The following is a 27,294-nucleotide window of genomic DNA, read 5'->3' on the forward strand; positions in this document are numbered from 1 at the left end:
AGTTGTGCCTATGTTTTCTATCACTTCAACTTTATTTTAAAATTTCAGCTTAGTAAGACTATCACAGGCTTGTAAAACTTGTAATAGTGTGAGCCTAGTAGATCATATAATCTAATGTTGTTTGGATCTGGTCATTATTTGTGTGGGGTACTGTCCAAAAGAAAACCCCAGGTGCTAACGAGAGAAGTTTATAATTGTATAGATAAAATTCTATACTGTTATTTTTTGCCATGTAGCCTTAAATTTTCAAAAGCACCTAAATTCCGATAACTGCAATAACTGCATTATTTACTTATTTTACTTTTACTTTTTCTTTCTTTACTTTACTTTTACTTTTTTTTTTTTTTTTGGACAAGGTCTGGCTCTGTTGCCTAGGTTGGAGTGCGGTAGTATGATCTGGGCTCACTCCAACCTCTGCCTCCTACGCTCAAACCATCCTCCCATCTTAGCCTCTTGAGTAACTGGGACTACAGGTGTGTGCCACCACATCCATCTAACTTTTTAAGTATTTTTGGTAGAGATGGGATTTCACCATATTGCCCAGGCTGGTCTTGAACTCCTGGGCTTAATCATTCCTCCCACCTCGGCCTCCCAAAGTGCCAAGATTACAGGCATGAGCTACTGTGCCCAGCCTACTCTTTTTTTGAGATGGAGTCTCACTCTGTCATGGCTGGAGTGCAGTGGCGCGATCTCGGCTTACTGAAACCTCCAGCTCCTGGGTTCAAGCCATTCTCCTGCCTCAGCCTCCCGAGTAGCTGGGATGACAGGCACACGCCACCATGCCCGGCTAAATTTTGTATTTTTAGTAGAGACAGGTTTTCACCATGTTGGCTAGGGTGGTCTCGAACCCCTGACCTCAGGCGATCCACCCACCTTGGCCTCCCAAAGTGCTAGGATTACAGACGTGAGCCACCACGTCTGACCCCTACTTTTCTCTCTTTTTTTTAAGATTTTGCAAATGCTATTACAAGCATATTAAAACCGTCTAGAAATTAACGGTTCTCCCCCTATACTCAATCAATAGTAGATTCAGTACATCTGAGCTATTGTGAAGAAAGTATCTCTGCAGATTTTACATTATTTGTATTCACGGTTTACTTAAAACCCTAAAGAGAAAGATCCCATCTAAGTGTGAGTGAGGTAATATTAAATTCATCACTCCCTTGTCAGGATTTCTCCAGCTTTACTGCCTTCTTCACATGAGGTTCAGTAACTAAGACGTTACATTCATGTGAAGTTCAGTAACTAAGATGTTATATTCATATCCAGTTCAGTAACTAAGATGTTACATTCACATCAAGTTTAGTAACTAAGATGTTATATTCACATTGAGCTTCCTAATGAACAGCAAATAGGTCTTATAAAACTTGACTTTTTTGCTATCATTCTCACATGAATTCAGATATATATGTCCTTATTTTGGAAGATAATTACTTTTAGACTTGTTCTACAATAGAGTGGTCATATGGTAAAAGTTGTAAAAAGATTTATTTCCATTATCATTCATTCTAGGAAACTTTATGAAATAAGTTTTCTCAATTGACTACACTCAATTTGACATGTGACAATTGGAAAAGCAGGCTAAAAGTATGGCATATATGTGATGCCTTTGCATTTAAACACATCTGCATAAAACTCAGGTTATTTATGCACCCTTGTAAACCTTTGGATTTTAAACATAAACTATGAGCTTACCAGCAAATGAGAAGAAGTAAGGAAACAAAAAATCTAGTGAAGTACCAAGTTTAAAAGAGATAAAATATTGGCAAGATCTGTCACTATGCTCATCTTTCTTGAATGAGATTGGTGATATTAATTCTTAATACAACTCAGTATTTTTTACATAATAGACAAATGTTTTTGAAAAACTAGTTGAAACTCCTAGGTATGCATTGATACACACATTTTTTACTGAGTATATGATAATTTCAGATATGTGTTTACATACACATTTTGGCTCTGGATATTGTATGTGCCAAGTTTTAGAAATCATCAATATACAATAGACAAGTTTATGTGCACTTGATTTTGTCATATCACCTCCACAAGGAGTTAGTCAAGTGTATAATCAATCCAGCTTTGCACTATATACTTATAAGAAAGCAAAACCACATTAAAATACAACATCAAACATATTTATATTTTACTGAGATTTCTCATTTACTCTAAGAGATTCAAATGCTTAATTAAGTTATACACTTGTTATTGCTAGAGGAATTTAACCAAAAGCATCAAATGAAAAAGACTTGTTTTTCTCCCTTATTTAGAGGTTATAATATGTTATAATTCCAGATTTACACACTATTTGATAGCAGAGCAATTTCAGCCACCTCTGTACAGATATTTCAGACAATTGTGGCAAATCTTTTCTCTTTGCCGTGGCTCGATGTAGCTCCTTGAAATTTTAAGCAAACTCTGCCCTAAAGGAGAGCCTCCATTCTGCCACAGAGGCAGCAAATATGCAAATCAGAGAGTGCCTAGCAATTTTAAATGTGCAAATTCAAAACTGCACTTTGTGGTCAAACCTTTGGTAAAGCTTCCCAAATCAATATTATGTTTCCCAGCATAGCTTGAAAATGCAAATCAAGAGACAGAGAAGAAGGTAACTTTTTGTTTTTTGTTTTTTTTCTTTAGTTTCTTGTCTGCGTATTTTTATTTGAAGAGAACTTTACTGATGTTACTAAACGTGAAGACTAATCAAATTAGATAGTTTGGGGTGTTAGTTTATTATTCTTCTTAACTTCCGCTACATTGATTAGTGCATTAAAATGACAACAGCGCTTTGTTGCTTTGAATTTTTACAGCATATTAGATCAGCTTTCATCACCATGAACTCATCTGTAACAAATTATAGGCAGTTTAATTTCTGTAAGCTGATTTGGCCAGTACTAATATGTCATAGAGCTCTTTGATCCACAAGTTTTGAAACAAATACAATTCTTTGTCCTAAATTAAATTTACATAATTTAATTTTTAGATTTAATTTAAAACTTTTAAAGCCAGAGCCCTTTAGGAGCTAACATGAGGGGGTAATACTGTAAAAAGAAGCTCAAAAGAGGTACCCCTGGCCGGGCATGGTGACTCACGCCTGTAATCCCAGCACTTTGGGAGGCCGAGGCAGGTGGATCACTTGAGGTCAGGAGTTCGAGACCAGCCTGGTCAACATGGTGAAACCCTGTCTCTACTAAAAATACAAAAAATTAGCTGGGCGTGCTGGCGGGCGCCTGTAGTCCCAGCTACTCAGGAAGGTTGAGGCAGGAGAATGGTCTGAGCCAGGAGGCGGAGCTTGCAGTGAGCTGAGATTGCGCCACTGCACTCCAGCCTGGGCGACAGAGCGAGACTCTGTCTCAAAAAAAAAAAAGAGGTACCCCCAAATAGTTAAAGCATCTACTGGAGAGTCTGGCTTAAACCTTATAAGTTTATAATGAATTTTATTGTATTTTAGATATCATAGATTAATAGATAGATTTGTGAAAAATATTCCAGAATAGGTACACTAATAATCAACAAATCAGTCATCGCATATAATTTAAGAACAGCAGAGTAAGATAACAAATGTAACTTATTTAGATATATAATTATTTCTAGTTTTAAGTACTGTGGTTAAAGTACTCAGTTTAAATACTTGTGAGGATCACTTAAAAATAGAGTGTTATTAATAATAAGTCCCATATAGTGAATTCTTACAGTATGCAGATACTGTGCAAAATGTTGCACATAACTTACTCCATATGGTCCTCCCAACAACCCTTTTAAGGATGTCATTATTATTATTATTCTCATTTTACAGATGAGGAAGTTGGGAGTTAGAGATGTTAAATAACAACAAAATGTCATGCTCCCATTCAGTGTCAGAACTGAGATTCAAAATCAGTTCTATCAGATGACAAGGTGCCTGTTTATAACCATTGTGCTGTACTTGTACTAATGATCCTTAAACTATAATCTGTGGATGCATAATAGGACAGTGTGAATATGCTGTCATCTTAATATTTTTGCATGAGTTAAACTACAGCTTGTTATGGTTGTTGAACTTTGTACATTTTATTCGTGAAGAAACAGAAGTGAATGCATATGCAATGCCTCCTTCCTCTGCCACAAAACATTTGCCTTTGAAGTCACCGCTTAGCTAGTTTGGATCATAGTCAAGCATTTAACAAAAGTTAAAATGTAATGCCAAACTTCGTTGGTTGGATTTTTTATTAGATAAGGTAGAAATGAAAGCAGCAGGCAATTTAATTAGCAGTAATTTTTCTGGGCAAGTCATTACTTTGATGAACTTCAGAGCAATGTTTATGGCTCCTAATTAACCATGTTAGTCATTTGATTGAATAATCACTTTGGAAATGTTTCTACAATTTGATTAGAGTCTGACCCACTCTGATAGTCATAAATTAACTGATATCACTTAAGGATAACATGACTTTACTTACTTTATGGGGATAATCTCCCCTTAGCCATATTTTTTCAGGCTTCTCTGGACTGTATAAAGGACACCAATTTTAAGTATAGACCAGATTTAAACAATGCTAGCCAAGTGTATCCATTTTAAAAGCTAGATGTTAATTTTATTTACACTACAGTATAAATAGTAACAGGAATTGGCAAAAACACAGTCGTATTCCATATATTTCTAAATTGCCATCCATTGCTTTTTTGAGTTCACAAGTTGGGCCTTTGAAAGTGTAATGGAGATTCTGGCATTAGCCTTATTATATGTTATTAATTTATTATGAATTTTAAATCAGTATATCTTAAATATCATACATTAGAATTTATTAAGAATGTTATAAAGTAAATATAGCAATAAACAAATCAGCCATTTGAATAGAGATGGTATGTATTAGTGAAATTGTCCATCAGATCTCAAATTTGATGTCAAATATCTAGTTTTCCAGGATTATGGTAATTTTGTAATATGTTAAAACACTTTTATAAGGTGTTCTTTGACATTAAATAGTGAATTTCTCAGAAATGTTTGCACTTCCTTTCTCCCTCCTTTTCTCCCACTCTGGGAAGGAAAGACTGCATTTAGTCACACTTATATGTAATAGAGTTTAGCCTATCTGTTTTCCTCTGGCTGCCTCCAGAGTCAGCCAGCTGTTTTTATAGCCGCAATCCAGGTGTGCAGCAGTCAATAAAAGTATTTTGTGGCAGGGTGTCAACATTAGTTCAACAAAATGCTTGCCTCAAAGCAGCTGCTGAGCTGATGGCAGAGTTATTAACACTGTCCCTTCCAGCCCCAGCTGCTTTAAGGGACCTTATGTCTGGGAATAAATCAAAATAGCATTACAAAATAATTTGAAGTACGATTGGTTAAGAAGTTGGGCTAAAATGGATTGCTAACTATTTGGTAACCCGAAAGATTAACTATACTACAACCGTATTATAAATGCAGATATCAGGAAACAGTGTTAACTCTGTCTTTTATGTGGTCAGAATTATATACTTCGTAATACTTCATATGAAGAAGGTATAGTATAATAGCATAATAAAACTTTTTATAATACATTTTACAGTATTTTCAACTTGAAAGCTTCTAAATATTTCAAATGTTGCTATAGTCATAGAATGCTATGGGATTATACAAATTTATTTGCTAAATATCCTGGTGCATATTTAAAACTTGTGACCCTGTTTCAAGGACACCATCACATTTATGTGGGTTGCTGTTTGAGCTGAACTTTAGCAAGGTTTATTTGGGTAAAACTTTGAATTCACCTTCCTATTCAAGAGAATCAGCATTCACCAAGATATATACTCTTCATTCTTTCATTTCATGTGTGGGCCCTGCCTGAAATGTTGATTATATGTTGACATGTTCCCCACATGGGAACCTGTGTCCGTTTCTGTATCTTCTCTGTCTGCACCCTGTCCATTGATAACCGCAGCGTTTCAGCTCCAGACTCTTTTTGACCAATATTGTTTCCTCTTTCAGAAGTGCCTAGCTGCCACTCCATTTATATGAGGCAAGAAGGCTTCCTGGCTCATCCCAGCAGAACAGAAGTTAAGTTGTCCACCATTGAAATTCCGTGTAAATACTGTTCAGAATAATCAGACATCCCAAATATAACATCATTTAATTAATCATTATATTATTTGGGAAAAATCATTTATGTTCCCTAAGCAATTGTTTTAAGACTATCTCCAGAGTAAAAAGAAGACGTTTCAAGTAGTGCTATCTTGTTGTTAACATGAGTCATATGCATAGAAACAACTGAAAAGTGGATTTCTGTGTTCTTTTTTTGCCAACAACCACATCCTTTTAAAATAGAACATATGCTTTATAGATTAGCCCACTTTGCTACTACTGAAATGTATCTTCGAGGAATACTTGGTTTTGCTTTTACAGACCTAGTCATAGTTTTGGAGTAAAATACCATCGATTTAAAGGCTTTCACCTTTAAATGTTCTGGATTTTATATTTTTGGACAAATAATTTATATGAATGAGATTTCACATAGGAGGCCTAGAGAAAGAGTTTTCTCGTAGACAGGCTTGTGGTAACCGTGGTAGGAAAGCTTTGCCTCTAAAGGACTTTGATACCTAAAAAGTAATGGTAAAAATGATTTTGTCTGGATATAATCCTCAGTAAAGTATTTCTGAAATATGTGCATGGTTCCTAACCTAAACACTCTACATCTCTTTAATAGGATTGACTTGGATGCATTCTTTTAGGCTAGGTCTAATATTGGTTATTTTGTATAAATGATATTAGTAGAATTTTAAAGGGTAGTATGAGATGGTAAATGTAAAATATTTGAAATTAAAAGTTTTGCACAAATGCAATGTAATTATCGTTGCTTCTGTTGTTAGTATTATATACCCACCATAAAGACCAATACATTTGAGAAATAAAAGTAAACTCTATGAAATTTATTCCTGGTAATTACAGATAGCAACAATGAAAGTTCACAGTGAAGGATATTTGAGAGAGGAAATTATTATGAAAAGCTGTTGATTTATTTTGCATTTTTTTCTGTGGACTTACCTTACAGCAAAAAGAAAAAAAAGGGAAACTTTTTTTTTTCTCTTATCTTGCTAATTGAGTACAGGAAGGTTAACCCACCTAAATATTTTTACAAGAAAGTAAGGGGATAAAATAAATCTGTCTCAGAGCATCAGACTAATAATATAATGTGAATACCAATAATTCACTTTGCTTTCTCACTTTTTCATTGAACAATAAAATTTAGATGAATCTGAAAAAGGAGACGATACATTATAAATCCTTGCCAATGTTTAGGTGAGCTCTGGCTTGAGTTAACAATATAAATAACTAACTTTTATATTTCACTGTGTACTAGGCATCACTCTAAACTACAGCAACCCTATAACATGATAAGTGGTGTTAGTGTCATCCCATTTAATAGATGAGGAAACTGAGGCACAGAGGTTAAATAATGTGTCCAGGGGTCAAGGAACTGAAAGGTGGTGGCAGAGTCATTTTCTATCACAATTTTTATGTTAAATGGTTATATTTTAAGTGTTTGTGAGCTTCATTTCTATCATGAATAAATGTATTCCTTTTTCATCCACAGGCTGTATGTTTGAAAAGGGCCCCAGGCAGTTTTATGATGACACCTGTGTTGTCCCAGAAAAATTCGATGGTAGGTTTTACACTTTGCCTCAAGTTTTGATTTTTTTAAAGATGGAGTGATTACCTTTGCTTCTTCTGAAAACAGTGGACATCCCTACTTAAAGATTCTTATGCACATAATTCATCATGCACTTAATTTTAGCTAACATTGACCTATTACAATTTATCTCTTCCTTGCCCCGGTAAGAAACCTTTTCTTTTGTGTTAGGGGGGAGTTCATTTTTGGAGAAATAGCCAAAGAGCATCATTCTTGCTGAGCTTTGTGTAGCGTAAGAGGGGGCTTTCCATTGCCCTGCTGAGCACATGCAGCTTGTTATTCGAGATGTATTGAAAGCTGATCCTGTAATTAACAAAGCAGAGCAGAAAACGTGCTGCTGTGGATGGACCGATGACTAACGCGGCCTCTCTTCTTTCATTGTTCATGAAAAGATGCATTATGGAATACAGGAACAACATAACTGCCCATTTAGTTAGTGATTGTTAGTCTCTTTTTTTTTTTTACTGGGGAAGATGTATGTTACTAATGTAGCATGACTTTGTAATTGCTTAAAAGGGAGTTAGGAAAGCATTACCTTTTTAATATCACTTGCTATTGCAATGCAAAGGTCTCAGATGTTAGAAAAGGGTGTCAAGTTAAATTGAATTTTTTTTTTGACAAAGGTGACAAAAGTTGGCATCTTGAGGAAGCTTGGGTAAAAAGTAAACAGTTAATTGATTTCGTGGTTCTTCAGAGTGGTTTTCATATCTCCTGCTTTGATCGTTTGACAGGAAACGAGCAGGGGCCCTCTGATTCACTGATTGCACAAACTTTGGGGATCATGGCTATAACGACTTGGGTGCGCTCTGAAGTTTTAAATTGTCATTATTTAAACAGCAATGTACATGCTCAGATTGCTTTTCAATTTCTAATTAGTTGCTTGAAGACTACCCCGTGTTCCCGAGCTTTCTGCTACCCTTACCCTTCTCAGAAGGGCTGGTAAGTCTAGGGAAGATCTGCTTCTTTATCCTCCTTTAGATTTCTAAATTCATTCAAGGTCAAAAAAAAAAAAAAAAACTATAGGAATCACATTTTTGGTTTTATTCTACAATAACTGTTAGCTTTAAGCTTTGCATTTCAGAGGGGTGAACCGTACTATTTAGCAACATTAGCAGAGCATCAGCATTCTTAAAATATAGCATTTTCTCTTAGACAAAGTATATAAAGCCTCTTATTCTTGGAATGACCTTCATTAGCTTCTTTCGTGTTTGGTGAGCTTCATATTTTCAGAGATCTTGAAAATTAGTAAGGGCATATAAGAAAGAAAAATATCTCAAAATTATGGACAGAATTACAGTATAATCTGACAGGCCAAAGTCACACTAATATTTAGGGAACAAGCTGCCTTGATTATTTATTCCCTTCGACTTTTAAATACTCTTAAATTTTACACTAATAAAACATTTTTTGGAAGATAGTATTTGTCTTGTATTTTACGAGTAATGTAGAACAAGAAGAAAGAAAAATGAGGCGGTTATTTTTTCGCTGTACATGGTCAGTGTGATCAGTCACATTTATAGGCAGAAGCAATATAGAGACTATAAAATTTAAGTGTTTCACTCTATCTGCATAATTACTCAGTTACTCCCATAAAAAAAAATTGTAAATCTCAGAAGGAAAAACTGAGATAAATAAAATTGTCATTGAAATCAATATGAAGATACACTTCTATATTATCATGTTAAGACCAAAACAACATAATGATTTTAGCAGCTATTGACTCACACATTTTATATTTTGGTTTAGGTTTTTCAAATGTTGCCCTTTCTATAATTATTTTAAGAGGTATATGTCTCTCTGCTGACCATAGGTAAGTTTTAGAAAGTGTGCAATTTGGTCTATTTTATAATTCACACTTAGTATGACTACATAGGCTTAGATACATTTTGTCTGAATTGTTTCTTTAGTGGAGAAGAGCAATTTATGCATTAACAATGATATACCTGTAGGGCCCTAGACACTCAATCCCCAATGTGAGCAGTTCCACATATTTTTGAGACATGTGGCTGGAGATGGAAGTAAATAATCAGAAGTCATAAAACTTTGTATTTTTTTTTGTAAAATTAATATAACTGACCAGATTTATACCAGAAGCATTGCAACATGAACACCTTTATTGCTGTGCTCTATTTAACAGATTTTTACACTAGATATGAATATCAAATAAATGTAACACCTACTTTTTGTGCTTAAAAATACATACTTACAGAAATCTCTCGTGCATGCATTTTTAAATTGGGCTTTTAGAAAAAACAATTGCAAGTTAAATTCAAGTGAGTGAAGTACAAACAAGAGATAAAGAAAAATGAGAGAGAATTTTTGTTACCAGTTGAGAAAGTAGTAGCTTTAGTAGGAAGGTATATGATGTGGTGAAGGAAGGGTAGTACTATGATAATGCAGTATGCCCTGAATTACCCACAAGATTTTCCTTATTTATACAAAGTGAAGATTATTTAACTCAGTTTAGGATATTATTAAATTTGCTTTGAAATATTTGCATTAAAATTTTCAATAGTTTGTCATGGGCGGGTCAATAAGATATTTATAAATTATAGTTTGCAGAATTTAATTTGTATGAATCAAATGCCCAGAGCTTAAGATTGATTATTCCCTCTTCAGTGTTGCCTAGAGCAGTGGGTAATAGCATTAACAATAAAAGCAAAGAAGTCTGATTAGATACGATGGTTTTTAAAGAAATCAATTTTAAAAAAAGATAGTTCCACAATATTTTTGTAAGTAAATGATGTGTGTCATTCATATTGACACAGGATTTATTCTGCACCTGTGTTATATATAGTTATCTGTAAGTTTGTACAGCTTGCTCGTTTATATTCCACCATTTAACTAAATTCCTCTTTAATGGTAATAATATATTTCATAAACACCCATAAAGTGGTTGATTGTGGTTTAACCATGTTAGTGATTGATTTAATGTACATTTTATGTAAGATAGCATAGTATTACTAATAACAGAAACTTAAAAATGTTTTAATTTAGGAGACATCAAACAAGAGCCAGGAATGTATCGGGAAGGACCCACATACCAACGGCGAGGATCACTTCAGCTCTGGCAGTTTTTGGTAGCTCTTCTGGATGACCCTTCAAATTCTCATTTTATTGCCTGGACTGGTCGAGGCATGGAATTTAAACTGATTGAGCCTGAAGAGGTTAGTTTAATAGATTTTAATTAGGACACTCAGACATGTTGTAACATAAAGAAACTGACATATTTGATTAATATACCAAAAATGTATTCTTAATCATTTCAAGACTTTAGGGAAACTTTCTGAATTAAAAAGCATGCAAAGATAAAACATGTCTACCTTTAAAATCACCAATGTATTGCATGTTCCTTCCTGTTGTATACAATCCTACAAAATTGATGTTGGAGAAAATTAACCAGAGCATGCTTTGCACCTTTATTTAAGAATGTCTGGCTTCAGGGTTTCTAAAGGAGCATCTGAATTAGAGAAAAGAGGCAGGAGGGAGGTTTTGTGGTCCTTAGGAGAGGAACGATATCTGCAAAAGTCAACTGATTGGGGGATGGGCGAATTATTCTTTCAAATTAGCAATCATTATTTGGACAACTTGGATTTTGTCATGAGGGTTGGAGGGGAGCATTTAGAGGCCAAAGTTATGTTCAAAAGAAGATTGGGGAAAAACAGCTGTGGCGGATAAAGGGATGCAAGGGCAACAGTGGAAAATTCTCAGCCCTTAAGTGTCTCTTACAAGACACAGTCCTGGTAGAAACATTTTCCTTTGTCCGTGACACTTGTTCCAAGTCAGCTGGACTGGCATACTCCATTGGAAGGTTGGGATGAAGTTTAAAATGTTCCCATAGCACATAAAAAATTACTAAAATAAGAAGAGTCTGGACAGAGATAATACTGTACAGAGAAATGGAGGACACCTTCAAGTAACTTCAGTTGTCCCCTCCTTCCCACTTCCCACATACAAATGGAGTATTTCCATGAAGAATTTCTCAGTTCAGTTTTTATTCTTCCCAGAACTAGCTTTAGGCTTAAGGCTACTATTGTTCCTGTAGCATAACTCATCAATAGCATTTTGGACTGCTGATGGAAAGGTGAAGTTAATATCAAATTGTTGTATCTTCATTACTAAAGATACTTTCTCTGCTACTATTAAAATTGACTTTAGTTTATATCAGCCAAAAAAGCAATGGAAGATTTTTAGCTAGCATACCTCTAACTGATTATATTAGGTATTGAATCTAAACACCTCAGTAATATTGAAAAATTCAGCAAGTTTAAAAAATGTTTGAACCCAAAGTGATTTTCATATACACTGAACATCCACACCTTTGACTACTGGGTCCATCATCTTGAATTTTCTGTCTTTATTAATAAACCACGTATTCAATTATAATCAGATAATATGCCCTAATTTGATGTCCAGAAGATAAGTTTACATAACTTCTTGAAATTTAAGAGATTATCTGACTCAAGAATGTACTGAAAGTATGAAATAAAAGGCACTGGTTAGAACAGTCAAGTCTTTAGTTTATATCAATACTTCAGTAACACTAGAGGGTTAGTTTTGCAGTATCTCCCTTGCCACACATCAATCACGCACTCACAAAAGACTCAATGTCAGTATTTGAAAATTCTCATTATCTAGGATGATGTTTGGGTGTTTGAATGCTGTAGTGTGTTTAAAATTAACTTAGCTGTCAAAGAAGATTAGTTTTTTCATGGATACTCGTAAATGATGTAAGTGAAAGAACCACAAAAATGTTAAGCACTAACAAATTGAGACTAGAAGCATTTAACAAAGTAATTTGAAAGCCCTTTCGCATGATGGGAGTGTGTGCTCTTCCCCTCATGGAAGATGTTAATAATCACTTGAAAGAGTTGGTTCATGCTGGAACTGAGCACATTCAACAGGGATTTGTATCAGTTAAACAGCTATTTCCCTTCACCTGTGATTAAAATAAACTGAGCAGAGGTTTTTGTTGTTGTTGTTCCTGCCATATATTTGTCAAGATAGGAAACATTACTGAATTATGCCAGTATTTCTTGATCCACTCAGAAGAAAAATTCTTTTGCAAATGATTAAGCTTTTTATATAGCAACTGTTGACTTTTATGATGTTCAAATTTGAATAAGTAGGAGATTTGACCAGATGACCATTAAGTTTCATCAAATTCTGAGTTACTGTGATTTTTAAATGGAGGGAAGAAGTAGAATTACATCTGTTCCATACAACAGACTGACATTTAGACAACTCTTCTGTAGCAGCCTCATAAAGTTAAAAAGAGGCTGGATAATTCAGAGTCAGTAGAGCATTTCCAAATAATAACTAACTCAATGGGAATTGTGCAATAAGCACTGAATGTCTCCTAAGGCTTTTGTTCAAAATGAAACATCCCATATCTGATTGCTGCATTGCTGACTGTTGCAATTACTTCCATCAGGCAATGACTGTAGGGTCTTGTTTAAATTTCTTCTTTGGAAAGGGTTTGTGAAATTTCTTGTCTTTGTGACCTGTGGTCACCCTGTTCCCTCTACTGCCTAGCAGCTCACTGGGTGCCTGTGTCAGCACAGTCCGTGAAAGATGTCTCTGAAGCCATCTTATTGGAATTACTGATGGGTTCCATTTCTTTGTATTTCATCTTGTAGTTTAAAATGATATTGAGTGAGACTCCAGACCTGCACAGATTATCTGCTCAGTGTGTTTAGGGTAACTTTAGAAAACACATAATCTTTAACATCTCTTTTTCTGAGATATTTGAGATAATGAAATATTATTTTTGAATTAGTCATGACTCCTAGGGAATTGTTCCAGGAAACAATTTTTTTTTTTTTTTTTTTTTTTGGAGATGGAATCTCACTCTGTCACCCAGGCTGGAGTGCAGTGGTGTGATCTTGGCTCACTGCAACCTCTGCCTCCCGGGTTCAAGTGATTGTCCTGCCTCAGCCTCCCCAGTAGCTGGGACTTCAGGTGTGCACCCCCACACCCAGCTAATTTTTGTATTTTTAGTAGGGATGGGGTTTCACTGTGTTGGCCAGGGTGGTCTTGAACTCCTGACCTCAGGTGATCTACCCACCTCAGCCTTCCAGAGTGCTAAGATTACAGGTGTGAGCCACTGTGCCTGGCCAGGAAACAATTATTAACATAGAAAGTCGTCTATAAGACTCAGTATAAAAGTCTTTTGATGAAATTGAAGCTTGTTGAGCTGGAAGAGTTACCAGGAAGTCTGATAGCCAGGCCCTGATTGTTGTTTTCAGGTTCAGTGTTACATATTCAAGCATGATATTTTCAAGTAAGTTGAATAATGCTTGAACTATTACATTGTCTTATTTAATTTATTTGACAATAAAGGTGAATGCCACAGTGCTATCATCTTTTTACTCTCTTCGCTAACAACTTAAGTTTTCATTTGAAGGCGTATTATAAGGAAGTCACTGGAAGTTTTCCCACCATTTTTCCCACTCCATATTGGAAACTATGCCTTGACTTTGAGTGGTGTTGGATACGGTGGCGATTGGTCGGTCGTATGTAAAGGCTGAATGAACTTTCTTAGTTGGTCTACCTGGCCTGGAATTATTTATGCTGTTAATTTAAAACTTTTGTCTTGTCTGCATCTCTTAAACGTATTGCTCTCTCCCATTTACCTCAACTTTATGAGGAATATCACACTAAAACAACTCTAAGAATACATTTTATTGTTTTTAAATGTCCGCTAATACCCATGATGCTGAGAATGAACGGGCAAGATAAGTATCAAACTCTGTGGTATTTTTAAAAATCATATTTCTCTCTCCAGAGACCTCCACAACATTGTCTTAAAGTTGTTGTGAGTATGTGAGTATTTTATTTTCTAGGTGCATCCTGGTGAGTTTCTAGAAAATAATCATTTATAAATGAATAAGGATTCAGAAATTATTGTTTAAGGAGATACTAATACTTTATTTTCACATCCCGTCCAGGTTTGCATGTAGTTCAGCTGCTATGCCTATTAAAGGTTCACTGATGTCCATAGTTAGGTTTCTGAATGAAATATTCTTTAGAAAATGCTTTCATTTCTTATTGCCTCCTCCCTAGCCCCCCCACCCCTGCTTCAATTCACTATTGCTCAGAAGATTTACATTAAAATGAAGTTTATCTTTGGAAAATTAAGATGTACCTGCCACTGTGATTGTCTGCTGGGATATGTGATGTTGTCCCTGTTACATCACATCTCTCTACTCTTAAAAAAGCATACTGATGCATGTCATTCAAGTACTTTATGTCTTCATTCAGAGAATAAAAGTTACTGAGAGAGAAAAGAGCTAGGATCGGTATTTCTAAAAGAAAAAAAAACCCTGGAGAAAGGTTATTACTAATAAAGCAAAGAGAGACAGAATGATGTCTTTGAAAAGCATTCTATTTTAGTATATATGACATAGCAACAACTTGGAATTTTATGGAAATGAAGGCACTCCCTAGCCCTATTAGATAATGTCCTCTTGGGGTTGCCTAGGTTTGCATGGCAGCTGCAGTTTCTTCTCAGACTAATAAAAAGTGGAAATTAATGAGAGAGTGACTTTAGCTGGGGTCGGAAAAGCAAGCTACACTATTCTGTATACTGCTTTGGCTAGCCTGGGGTGGTGATGAGGTAGGGATATATATACATTGAGGAGAGAGGATTTTTTTTAAAGCTCTATTGAAAAACTCTTAGATACATTGCTCCTCCAAAGCCACATAATAAAAAGCTCTGAGTTTTTTTATTAAACAACAGAGTAGACATTCTGCTTTAGAGATTTTTGTTTGTGGACTCACATACATGGTGACCTTTTCCACTTCCTTCTTATTTTTAGCATCCAATTACTGTTCTCTAAATGAATGCTTAATTCATCAGTTTAGTATTGCTCACAGTTTTATTCTGCTGCTGCTTTAGGCAATAAAAAGTATTTGCAGTTCAGTTTATTAATTTGTATACTGTTTCCTCTGCTACACACGTTGTCACTTGTTCACTCTTTCATATAGTATTGAGCAGGGTATCTTTTTTCCTTTGGCTTATCATAACCTCAGTAAAACACCTTTACAAGGAGATCACTAAGCTGCTCTTTATCCATAGTTTTTGTCTGAGAAACCAAGAAGGATAAAACAGACAGTATATCTCAGAATGAAAAACATACCTCTTTTTGGTGAACTGTAGCCTGTTTATTCCTGTTGTAAAAACATTTCCTTATTTCCATTTAATTTTGTATCCAAAACAGTAGTGACAAATAATTCTATTGTGGTGTTTCAGAAGGATCACTGCACACCTGGTTTAAAATGCAAACCAGGCCAGGCGCAGTGGCTCACGCCTGTAATCCCAACACTTTGGGAGGCCAAAGTGGGTGGACCACCTGAGGTCAGGAGTTCGAGACCAGCCTGGCCAACATGGTGAAACCCCATCTCTACTAAAAATACAAAAATTAGCTGGGCGTGGTGGGGCCCACCTGTAATCCCAGCTACTCAGAAGGCTGAGGCAGGAGAACTGCTTGAACACGGGAGGCAGAGGTTGCAGTGAGCCAAGATGGTACCACTGCACTCCCAGCCTGGGTGACAGAGCAAGACTCTGTCTCAAAAAAAAAAAAAAAAAAAGCAAACCAGGACACAGGCAATCCAGATAACGATAGCTCTTGCTACTTTACTTATATCCTTGAGTTGGACATTTTTGTGGGTTTGGAAGTAATTAATTAATTAAATAATTTTTATGAAATATGTTGATAAGTTAATAGTTAACACTACAATGTAATTCTGTTTTGTGGCAGGTGGCCCGACGTTGGGGCATTCAGAAAAACAGGCCAGCTATGAACTATGACAAACTTAGCCGTTCACTCCGCTATTACTATGAGAAAGGAATTATGCAAAAGGTGAGCAGCTAATACAGCATTAAAATTCATTGAAATGTTGCACATTAATCTGAACGTCATACTTTAAACGCCACATATCATTGCATTGCTGAAGCAAGGTTTTCACTCATTTTAACAAATGCTTAGCTCTTGGTTTTGGTATTACAACCCTTTCTATGTATAAATGCATAGACATTGTAGACAAATGTGTAGTGAGATTGTATACAGAATAGTAGGCTTTCTAGAAGGTCCTACTTTGCTGCACATGGTTAAAAAAGATTGTTTCAGTATTAATATCACATCTATCTTCAGAAATTTTTATTGCACGTTGTCTACAATTATATAATTTTGAAATGCTTTTGTTTATAGCAATAAAGAATCTTTACAATAAATTTGTCCTTTTTTCTTGTTTTGATTCTTAAAACAGACATTTCTTTTTCTCATTTGTAAAAACATTTTTTTCCTTGCCTCCAGTCTTGCCTAGTTTTATCATCTGATAGTTTGACATCCTAAACCATTCATTAAAAATGAACATTTGATCTCATTTCGTTGGTGGAAGTTCAATATATTTTATTTCAAATGAGCTTCCCATAGTATTTGAAAGTAGCTTTTTGTTTGTTTGTTTGTTTGTTTTGAGACAGATTCTAGCTCTGTCGCCTAGGGTAGAGTGCAGTGATCTTGGTTCACTGCAACCTCTGTGCCCCAGGTTCAAGCAGTTCTCCTGCCTCAGCCTCCTAAATTGCTGGGACTACAGGTGCGCACCACCACACCCAGCTGATTTTTGTGTTTTTAGAAGAGACGGCGTTTCGCCATATTGGCCAGGCTGGTCTTGAACTCCTGACCTCAGGTGATCTGCCTGCCTTGGCCTCCAAGGGGCTAGGATTACAAGCATGAGCCAATGCACCCGGCCAAAAGTAGCTTTTTAAAAAAGAGTAGAGATAAAACAAGTGAATTACACTTAAAATAAAATATAAAATTTTTGAAGAAAGGAATAAAATGAATGAAGATAAAACGTGGATATTTGTTTTTATTACACCCTTTAGCTTTGCAAGTGTGCAGAAATCTAATTGCTTTGACTGTGAACCAAGTTTATGATTTACCTATCGTGAATGTTACGGTTTTATTTTGTATCATTTGTTTATTTTAGGGTTTGTAAACATAGTTACATGTTATAGATTGTGGCACATTTTTATGTCACCATAGTTTTACCGAGAAAAACTAGACCAGTTGCTACATGAAGCTTATTACAGCAGCGAAAAATAGCACTGTTGACTTTCCTAGAACATTGTCTATTACAAGAGGCATATTATCTCAGTGCTCTAGAATTTGCTGGCTCAGACGTTAGAACTTCCATGATCCTTAAAAGAAAAGGCTAAGTTCGATTTTCAGTTGCTTCCTGTTTTCTGAATCATGCCTTCAAGATGTATAACTGTTTACTACCTGCTCCTCCTGTCTTTTTCATCTCAACCCTGGGGTCATTTCTAATTCCTCCCTTTCTCTCACTACCTTTTTGTAGTCAGATCCTTCAAATACATTCCATTCCTTTCTTTTCACCACCATCTTCCTAATGCAGGGCCACATCACCTGGGCTGTCACAGATGGTGCTCAGCAGTGTCCCTGGGCGGTATTGCACAGTAGTAACAGATAAGGCAGTCAGGCATTACGTTTGAATGCTAGCCTCTCACCAGATTACATTCTTGAACAGATTATTTTCCTAGTAAATGGTGATATTCTTACCTCATTAAAGTTGCTGTGATTATTAAATGAAATAATGTACTTGAGATACTTTACATTGTAACAATCATCCTGCCTCAGCCTCCTGAGTAGCTGGAACTACAGGTTTGCATCACTGCACCCAGCTAATCACATTCTCAGATGTGTACCATTCTGATGTTCAAGTAAATTCTAGTATAGTCATTCAGAGGAAAACTATGCTGTCCTTTTTTAAATAGCAAAAACTATGATGTTGAATTATATATCTTAACATGTAGGAGAAAATATTTATATGGCTATATTTGTTCATTAACTTAAAACTTTGAGGGCATATGTAGTGTATGTAATATAGAAAATTAGAAGATTAGAGAAAAATAAAAATAACTTACATCTGAACTTGTTAAAAAAATTGAAAACTGGTAATTAATTTTAGTAATATGGAAGAAGTAAGAAACAATGGAACAGTGTATGTTTTCCTTACAGACAATGCCTATGTGTACTTCTATTTCAAAATTAGGAAATGCCTAGAACAATATATACCAATATGTTAACGGTGATTATATTCTGGATGATATAATTATAGACCCTTTGTTTTAACTTAATTGATAATTTCTAATTTATCCTTCAGTATCCCCATATTACTTCTGAAATTTTAAGAGATAAAACATAATTTAAATATCCAGCCATTGAAAGCACAGCTCTAAAGCTATCTCCTTGTTTACTTTTGATTTACCTCCCTGGAAAAATTCCTGTTTTTTCTGTCTGTCTCAATGTTGCATTTTGGCTATACTTAATACACAGCACTTTTCACGTTAGTACTTCTATTACTCATAATGGAAGACATCATTCCCCTTGGTTGGTTATCATCCCTTGTTCGGTTATCATCCCTTGTTCTAAACTCAGTAGCATTTAACATAGTCCAGCAAATGAAGTAGTAGCCCTAAAAATGTTTATCCAAAAGCAATACAGAAGGAAGCAGTGAGGAAAGGCAGAGTCCTTAAGAGATTGTATAAGCTTGATTGCATGTTACACATTTTAATTCATTTATTACATAATTTCTAAGTATAGCCAATAGCAACCCGTCAAAGGAAGCCCAGTACTTAAAGCAAATGTCTCTTCCTCCACAGCCCCAAACAAAACAAAGCCCATTGTAAAACACTCAGAGGTATGCAGGCCATTTATTTTGTTTTATTTTTTCTCCAAATACTTCGAACAAAGAAAAAAATAAAGGAAAACTAGGATTTACTATCTCAGCTTTGTTCCTGATAGTGCCTATTTTTATGTTTATGGTCATTTCATCATTTCACCTTTAAGATCTTAATTTTCTTTGTATGAAGGACTAAAGTAAATAAATATATGCCAGACTCCTCTGTTTATGGCACAGTGCTCTGTGCTGGAGACTTCCATCCCAACCTCGCAACGGGCTTTCTGAGGCACCATTCCTGTCTCCATTTCACAGCAAAGGCCACTGAGAGGTAGTCTAAGAAACAGGTCCAAATTCATAAAAACTACTAAATGTTCATGCTTTCAAACCTAGGTACATTCAGATTATTTGAATTCTCTAAAGTGGTTCCTCTTACTTAAATTCAGGGCAAAAGAACAAAAAAATGTTCTAAATTTGAATTCAGAGCAGCAGTGTTCATTGGCAATTGTTCCTTTTCCCTCAAAGATATAGCGATACTTTATAACCCAGGAACACACTGTTGCCCCACATCAAAAATCAACTAGCAAATGCCTTGTTGATATACAGGAACATGGAGGTGTGTCGTGTCACCTTCAGCTTTCTAAAATCTCATACCTCTACACACCCATACAAAGTGACTATCAAAGTTAATAGAAAGAACTGTATTCATCCACCCACCCCCGCCCTGGGTTTTGAGAGCATCTCAGCATTGTCTATTAACAAGAGGCGTATTCATCTCACTCAGTTGTTTATAATTTTCTAGGGAAGCATTACTCTTCAGAATTTAAGTTTGGGGTATGTCATACCCTATAAATTGTGCTACTTCTTTATTGCAGGCAGTTGTCACATTTCTTTTTCTCATTTCCTCCCTATGCATTGTGTATTTTAAATTCCTTTCACTTTTTTACACCTCTTACTTCAATTTGACACTTTACACACATCCTTAACTCTGTCTAATGCATCTTGCCTTCATTTTTAAAAGTGATGTACCCAGGATACTGTCCTTTTGATCCATCTTTCATTTAAATGAGGCTATGTATCCTTTCTTTCTTTCTTTTTTTCTTTCTTTCTTTCTCTCTTCTTTCTTTCTTTCTCTATCTTTTCTTTCTTTCTTTCTTTCTCTCTCTTTTCTTTCTTTCTTTCTTTCTGTCAACACACAGTGCCAAAAAAGAAAAAAAGTACAGAATCCATTTACTCTGTGAATCAGTGAATTACTAGTCTAGTCTTACTGGGAATAAAGCACATTTTTCCTTTAAATTTTGAATTTAGTTTTTCTACCATTTCAGATGTGTAATATTAAGAGGGACAGTATACCTTAAAAGTACAGATTTGTAGATACTACCTTTCAAAATGCAGAAAAAAGCTTTCAATATGAAATGCCTGCATTAAATAATTGACTTTTTTTTTTCAAAACAACAATGTAAGTTTACCTCTGTATTAAAACAAGCAAATTCCTGTGCTTCCTAGCTATATCTGGAATTAATTAATTATTATTCAAGGTCAACATTTTGCATCTCCCTTGACTGAACTATGTTTATTTCACAAAGTAAAGACTTTTTTTTTTTTAATGTGTATCTGCTATTAGTTGTTTGCTTTTTGTTGGGCCAGAGTTACCCATCCTTTCCGGTATATTAAACCACGTTTTTGTTTTTTTCCTTCCCTGTCCTTCCCCATCTGGCGATGGTGAGAATGGGTTTTTCTCTTCCATGTTATCATCAGGTGGCTGGAGAGAGATATGTCTACAAATTTGTCTGTGATCCAGAAGCGCTTTTCTCCATGGCCTTTCCAGATAATCAGCGCCCACTGCTGAAGACAGACATGGAACGTCACATCAACGAGGAGGACACAGTGCCTCTATCTCACTTTGATGAGAGCATGGCCTACATGCCGGAAGGGGGCTGCTGCAACCCCCACCCCTACAACGAAGGCTACGTGTATTAACACAAGTGACAGTCAAGCAGGGCGTTTTTGCGCTTTTCCTTTTTTCTGCAAGATACAGAGAATCGCTGAATCTTTGTTTTATTTCTGTTGTTTGTATTTTATTTTTAAATAATAATACACAAAAAGGGGCTTTTCCTGTTGCATTATTCTATGGTCTGCCATGGACTGTGCACTTTATTTGAGGGTGGGTGGGAGTAAGCTAAACATTTGTTCTGTGTAACAGGAAGCTAATGGGTGAATGGGCAGAGGGATTTGGGGATTACTTTTTACTTAGGCTTGGGATGGGGTCCTATAAGTTTTGAGTATGATGAAACTATATCATGTCTATTTGATTTCATAACAACATAAGATAATGTTTATTTTATCTGGGTATCTATGGTACAGTTAATTTCACGTTGTGTAAATATCCACTTGGAGACTATTTGCCTTGGGCATTTTCCCCTGTCATTTATGAGTCTCTGCAGATGTACAAAAAAACCCCAATCTACTGTAAATGGCAGTTTAATTGTTAGAAATGACTGTTTTTGCACCTCTTGTAAAAAGGTATTTAGCGATTGCATTTGCTGTTTGTTGTTTTGTTTTGCTTTATATATGACTTGCAGAGGATAACCATAAAATGGGTAATTCTCTCTGAAGTTGAATAATCACCATGACTGTAAATGAGGGGCACAATTTTGGACTCTGGCTCCAAACTGAGTCATAGGCCAGTAGCATTACGTGTATCTGGTGCCACCTTGCTGTTTAGATACAAATCATACTGTCTTTTAAATATTTTGAAGCCCATTTCAGTTAAATAATGACATGTCATGGTCCTTTGGAATCTTCATTTAAACGTTAAATCTGGGATCAAAATGAAGCAAAAAATATCTGTCTCCTTTTCACTTTCTTCAGTACATAAATACATTATTTAATCAATAAGAATTAACTGTACTAAATCATGTATTATGCTGTTCTAGTTACAGCAAACACTCTTTAAGAAAAATATCCAATACACTAAATAGGTACTATAGTAATTTTTAGACATGGTACCCATTGATATGCATTTAAACCTTTTACTGCTGTGTTATGTTGATAACATATATAAATATTAGATAATGCTAATGCTTCTGCTGCTGTCTTTTCTGTAATATTCTCTTTCATGCTGAATTTACTATGACCATTTATAAGCAGTGCAGTTAACTACAGATAGCATTTCAGGACAAAATAGATGACTCAAACCATTTATTGCTTAAAAAATAGCTTACGCCATGCTATGCTATAAGCAGCTTTTATGCACATTGACAAATGAAGAGTAAGCTTCAGCTTGCTAAAGGAAACTGTGGAACCTTTTGTAACTTTTGGTGATATGGAAAATTATTTACAAACTGTCAAAGAATATGAGGAAGTTGCTGTATGACATAGTGCTGGCACTGATATCCATCATCTCTTTTTGGACACTTCTGTAAATGTGATTGGATTGTTTGAAGGAAGATTTAAAGTTTCAAAGTTTTTTGTTTAGTTTTTGTTTTGCATTTGGAGAAAATATTGAAAGCAGGGTATGCTGTTTCATTCACCTTGAAAAAAACATGAGTAAATGGGGATATAGAATCTCTGAATAGCTTGCTAAAAGATTGAAGCAAGGGACATGAATTTTGTTCCATCTATCAATAATATCCAGAAGAACAACTTTTTTAACGAGTCTATAGCAAAAAGCAAAAAAAAAAAAAAAAAAAAAATTCTAAACACAAAGTCAAAATAAACCTATTGTAAAAGCATTTTGTGATGAGCATGAGAAAGATTGTTTAAAGATGATCCACCCAGCTACCCATTTTCCAAAACTACACAGATCACAGCTCATTTCTCTAAGTGGAGCAGTTATCGAGAAACCCAAACACCAAAATTGCTACTCTTCACATTTAATCCTACAAAAAATACTCCAATTTCAAAATATGTATGTAACATGTGATTTCAATGATTGTTGTTCATATACATCATGTATTATTTTGGCCCATTATGGGCCTAAAAAAGAAAACTATGCCTTAAAAATCAGAACCTTTTTCCCCCACTATGCTTATGTGGCCATCTACAGCACTTAGAATAAAAACAGATGTTAAAATATTCAGTGAAAGTTTTATTGGAAAAAGAATTGAGATATATAATTGAGATTTGGTGAAACTGAAGGAGAAAATTTAAGTGAGTCTTTAAAATATATTCTGAATGAAAACTGTATTGAGGATTCATTTTTGTTCCTTTTTTTTCTTTTTCTCTTTTCTCCTTTTTCTTCTTTTTAATAGTCTCGTTTTAGTCAGTCAGCGAGGAAGAATTGGGCCATGCTAACGTTATCACAAGAGAACAATGGCAGAAATGGTATTAATTATATAATATTTAAGGACAAACTATATGTTTTGCTGTTTTAACGTAGTGACTCACTGAACTAAATACATAATTGACCAACATTAAGTGTGTTTCCAATACAGAAGGGTTGAAAATATTACATTATAAACTCTTTTGAAAAATGTATCTAAAATTTTTTAAGTTCTGTTTTTATTCCACTTTTTGGTTGAGTTTTTACGTTTTTATTTTCAGGTAGATTAATAAATCTGGCAGCTGATTTCTGCAAGATTCTTGTGTTTTGAATTTCTCATTGAATTGGCTACTCAAACATAGAAATCATTCATTAATGATGTAATGTCTTCTCTCAGCTTTTATCTTCACTGCTGTTTGCTGTCTCTTGATGATGACACGTTAATACCCAATAGATTAATTGCAACAAACACTTATACTCAAATAACTAAGTAAAAATAATTTTTCTTGTTATGTCCATGAAAAGTGCTTCAAAATAAAAATCCACAAGGCTGACAGTGCAGAACATTTTTCTCAAATCATAGGTGGATCTTGGAGGTCTAGTTTCCCATAGATGCTGTAACCAATTACCACAGCTTCAGTAATTTACACAAATTTATCTTATAGTTCTGGAGGCAGAAGTTCAAAAGAAGCCTTCAGAGACTAAAACCAAGATGTCCTTAGGTCTGGTTCCTTCTGGAGGCTCCAGGGGAGATTCTTCCAGCTTTCACTTCTAGAGTCTGCTGACATTCCTTGACTCCTGGCTACATCACTTCAATCTCTGCTTCCATGGTCACATACTCTTCTACTATAGTCAAATTTCCTTCCTGCCTCTTATAAGGATGCTTGTGATTACATTTAGGGGATGCTCAGATAATCCAGGACAATCTCTCCATCTCAAGATCCTTAACTTAAGGACGTGTGCCAAGTCCTTTTGGCTAGATAATTATTCATAGGTCCCAGGGATTAGGACATGGATATAAGGGGTGAGGGCAGGGCTGTTATTCAAAACACCACACGGAGGAGGAAGACTGTGTAGCAAAGACTCTAATTGATTTACTCAGGAACAATGGAGTTCTGCTGAGGGATCTAGGATTTGAAAGTACTAGAGTTTGTTTTTATTTACCACTGAGATATTTTCCCCTTATTCTGCATAAATGATTTTGAAAACTTGCTATATTAAAGTTCATCTATTCCACTAAAATGTCTGGTAATCACATCAAGCCTTTAGATTATTCAAATCCTTCCCCAGCCCCCAGGAAAACACTAAGTCATGAGACAGAAAAACAGAAGGTATGATAATAATAGTAATAACAGTTAAATCAGTGGTCTAATCCAGATTTTATTTTTTAATACATTTCTTTTGGTGTTAATATGGGTTACTATGTGATCTTATCATTTGCTAGTGATTATTACTTATTAGGTAAGAACAATGTGTAAAATATGTCTATTACTCAAAAGAACAATTGTAAAAATGAGTCAACTTATCTTTATATAACCAGGAAATAAATATATTGCCAGAAGCTACAGAATTTTGCCAGATGATAGGGGTTTCTAAAATGAGCCACTTTGTCTATCATGCAGCCTTTTCAGAGCTTATAATGAGAAAACATTACAGAGGAGAAGGTCATTTGGATGTTTATTACTTGGAATCCTAGAAAACAAAAACTAAAATTTAAAAATAAGAGGTGAGTAAGCTATTTTCCAGTTGCAATTCAGTATGGAGAAGAGAGGAAATAGAATTGTAAAAAAAATACAAATTGGGTAAAAGTGATGGTGGAAAAAATATAAAGAAGGCAAATGTACATATTAAGCAATTCTACTAAGAATTGCAAAAACCAAGTTTCAAAAAGATGGTAATAGTTGGACATGATAGTAGAAAATTTCACCCAGTTTTTTCAGAGCTCAACTAGTACTTTTAGGACTTCTTTTTTTATATACGTGAGACTCACTTTGACATACTTAAAAAAAAAAACAGTTTATGGAAAGTATAGTTTAAGAGGAGAATTTGATTAGACTAAGTGGATATCTTTATAGAAATATTAATGATTTCAGAATTTTCAATTAAAAGTGTATATACCGTAGCTATTGTTTATGGATTCATATGTAAGGTAGGGTCTTTTTTGCATATAGACTCCAATATTATTTACTTTCATTCTAAAATTATATTTATGCTTCTATAGGGAAGAAAATTTTTAATTCACTTGGTTGTATTAAAATTATGGTTTGAGAAAACATGCTATGAAAATCGTGATTATAGCAAATTAAATATGCTCAAAATTTAAATCTAAAATAAAAGCCCAGAAACTGAAAATATTGGACTGTCGTGATCACTCTGAAAGGTAGCACATCTAAAACTGATAAATGTCATCTAAATTTTTGACTGCCTCCTAATAATCTTGTCATTTTTAATAGTTTATGACCACGGCACTCAAGTAATGTCTTTGCACTACTTTTCCATATATTATTCTTTTTTTTAAAGATAATTTAGATACCAGGACACCTGATATATCTTTTTTGAGTTCTGTGTTCTAATCTCTGTAAATACCTTGTTTCACATAAATCCTTCAATAAATATATCATGGAGAAATTTGGGGAAGGGAACTAACTAAATTATTTCAGTGACTCCCACATGCCAGACAGCGCAGATATGTGAATTATGTTACTGCCTCCAAATTGCTTGGTTTTATCTGATGAGAAACTGAAGCTAACGGCAAAACCAGTATGTCTTGGTGTCAAGATGTCGTGGTCATAGGCAAATCATGAACCCTACCTTTTTGTGGAACTTGGACCTAGCTACTTTTCTGATTTAATTTCTAATGACAAAAATATCTATAATAATAACACATTCTGCTGAAACATGGTGTTATTTAATTTTTTTTCGTTTTTGAATATTCCTTGTAGAAAAATCTAAAAAGAAATCAAGCACTATTTAAACAACAGCAACAATAAACTGAGTTGTTTTTTAAGTGTCTTTAAGCATTTAGAAATGAAACTGATTGAAGTACCTCTTTGTTTCTTTCTATTGGAGATGGGTACAGCTTAACGAAGAAACAGAAATACTAATCAAACTCTTCAGAAAGTTATATACACTGTCCCCATAATTTACATTATTAGACAGGACTTCTGAAAGTAATGGAATTTTCAGGAAACTTTTAAAGCATGGAAGATTCAAGTCAAATGATTCAGAAAAAGCCAAAAAATGGTTTTTAAAATAGAAAGTAAGACTAGAGGCTGGGCGCTGTGGCTCAAGCCTGTAATCCCAGCACTTTGGGAGGCCGAGGCAGGCATATCACGAGGTCAGGTGATCGAGACCATCTTGGCTAACATGGTGAAACCCCGTCTCTACTAAAAATACAAAAAATTAGCTGGACGTGGTGGCGGGCACCTGTAGTCCTGCTACTCAGGAGGCTGAGGCAGGAGAATGGCGCGAACCCAGGAGGTGGAGCTTGCAGTGAGCCGAGATGGTGCCACTGCTCTCCAGCCTGGGCGACAGGGTGAGACTCTGTCCCAGGCTGCAGTTTCATGCGAACACGGCTCACTGCAGCATTTACCTCCTCCCAGGCTCAAGCGATCCTCCCACCTCAGCCTCCCATGTAGCTGGGACCACAGGTGTGCACCACTATTCCCAGCTAATGTCTCTATTTTTTTATAG

At 35.2% G+C, this 27,294-nt stretch overlaps 1 protein-coding gene across 5 annotated transcripts in view; it reads left to right on the top strand.

Moving 5' to 3' along the window:
* The window catches only part of ETV1 (ETS variant transcription factor 1), a 97,856-nt gene extending 71,903 nt beyond the window's left edge, over positions 1 to 25,953 (top strand). For all 5 annotated transcript variants that reach the window (XM_054496221.2, XM_054496222.2, XM_063667520.1 and 2 more), the window contains 5 exons: positions 5,939 to 6,005; positions 7,540 to 7,610; positions 10,635 to 10,804; positions 16,400 to 16,501; positions 21,096 to 25,953. In XM_054496221.2, coding sequence (XP_054352196.1) covers positions 5,939 to 6,005; positions 7,540 to 7,610; positions 10,635 to 10,804; positions 16,400 to 16,501; positions 21,096 to 21,317 — 632 coding nt within the window. In that variant the 3' untranslated portion in view covers positions 21,318 to 25,953. The remainder of the gene's footprint in view (positions 1 to 5,938; positions 6,006 to 7,539; positions 7,611 to 10,634; positions 10,805 to 16,399; positions 16,502 to 21,095) is intronic.
* Positions 25,954 to 27,294: the final 1,341 nt, after the last annotated feature.

The sequence above is a fragment of the Pongo pygmaeus genome, chromosome 6, assembly GCF_028885625.2.
Source record: "Pongo pygmaeus isolate AG05252 chromosome 6, NHGRI_mPonPyg2-v2.0_pri, whole genome shotgun sequence".
Classification (NCBI taxonomy): Eukaryota; Metazoa; Chordata; class Mammalia; order Primates; family Hominidae; genus Pongo; species Pongo pygmaeus.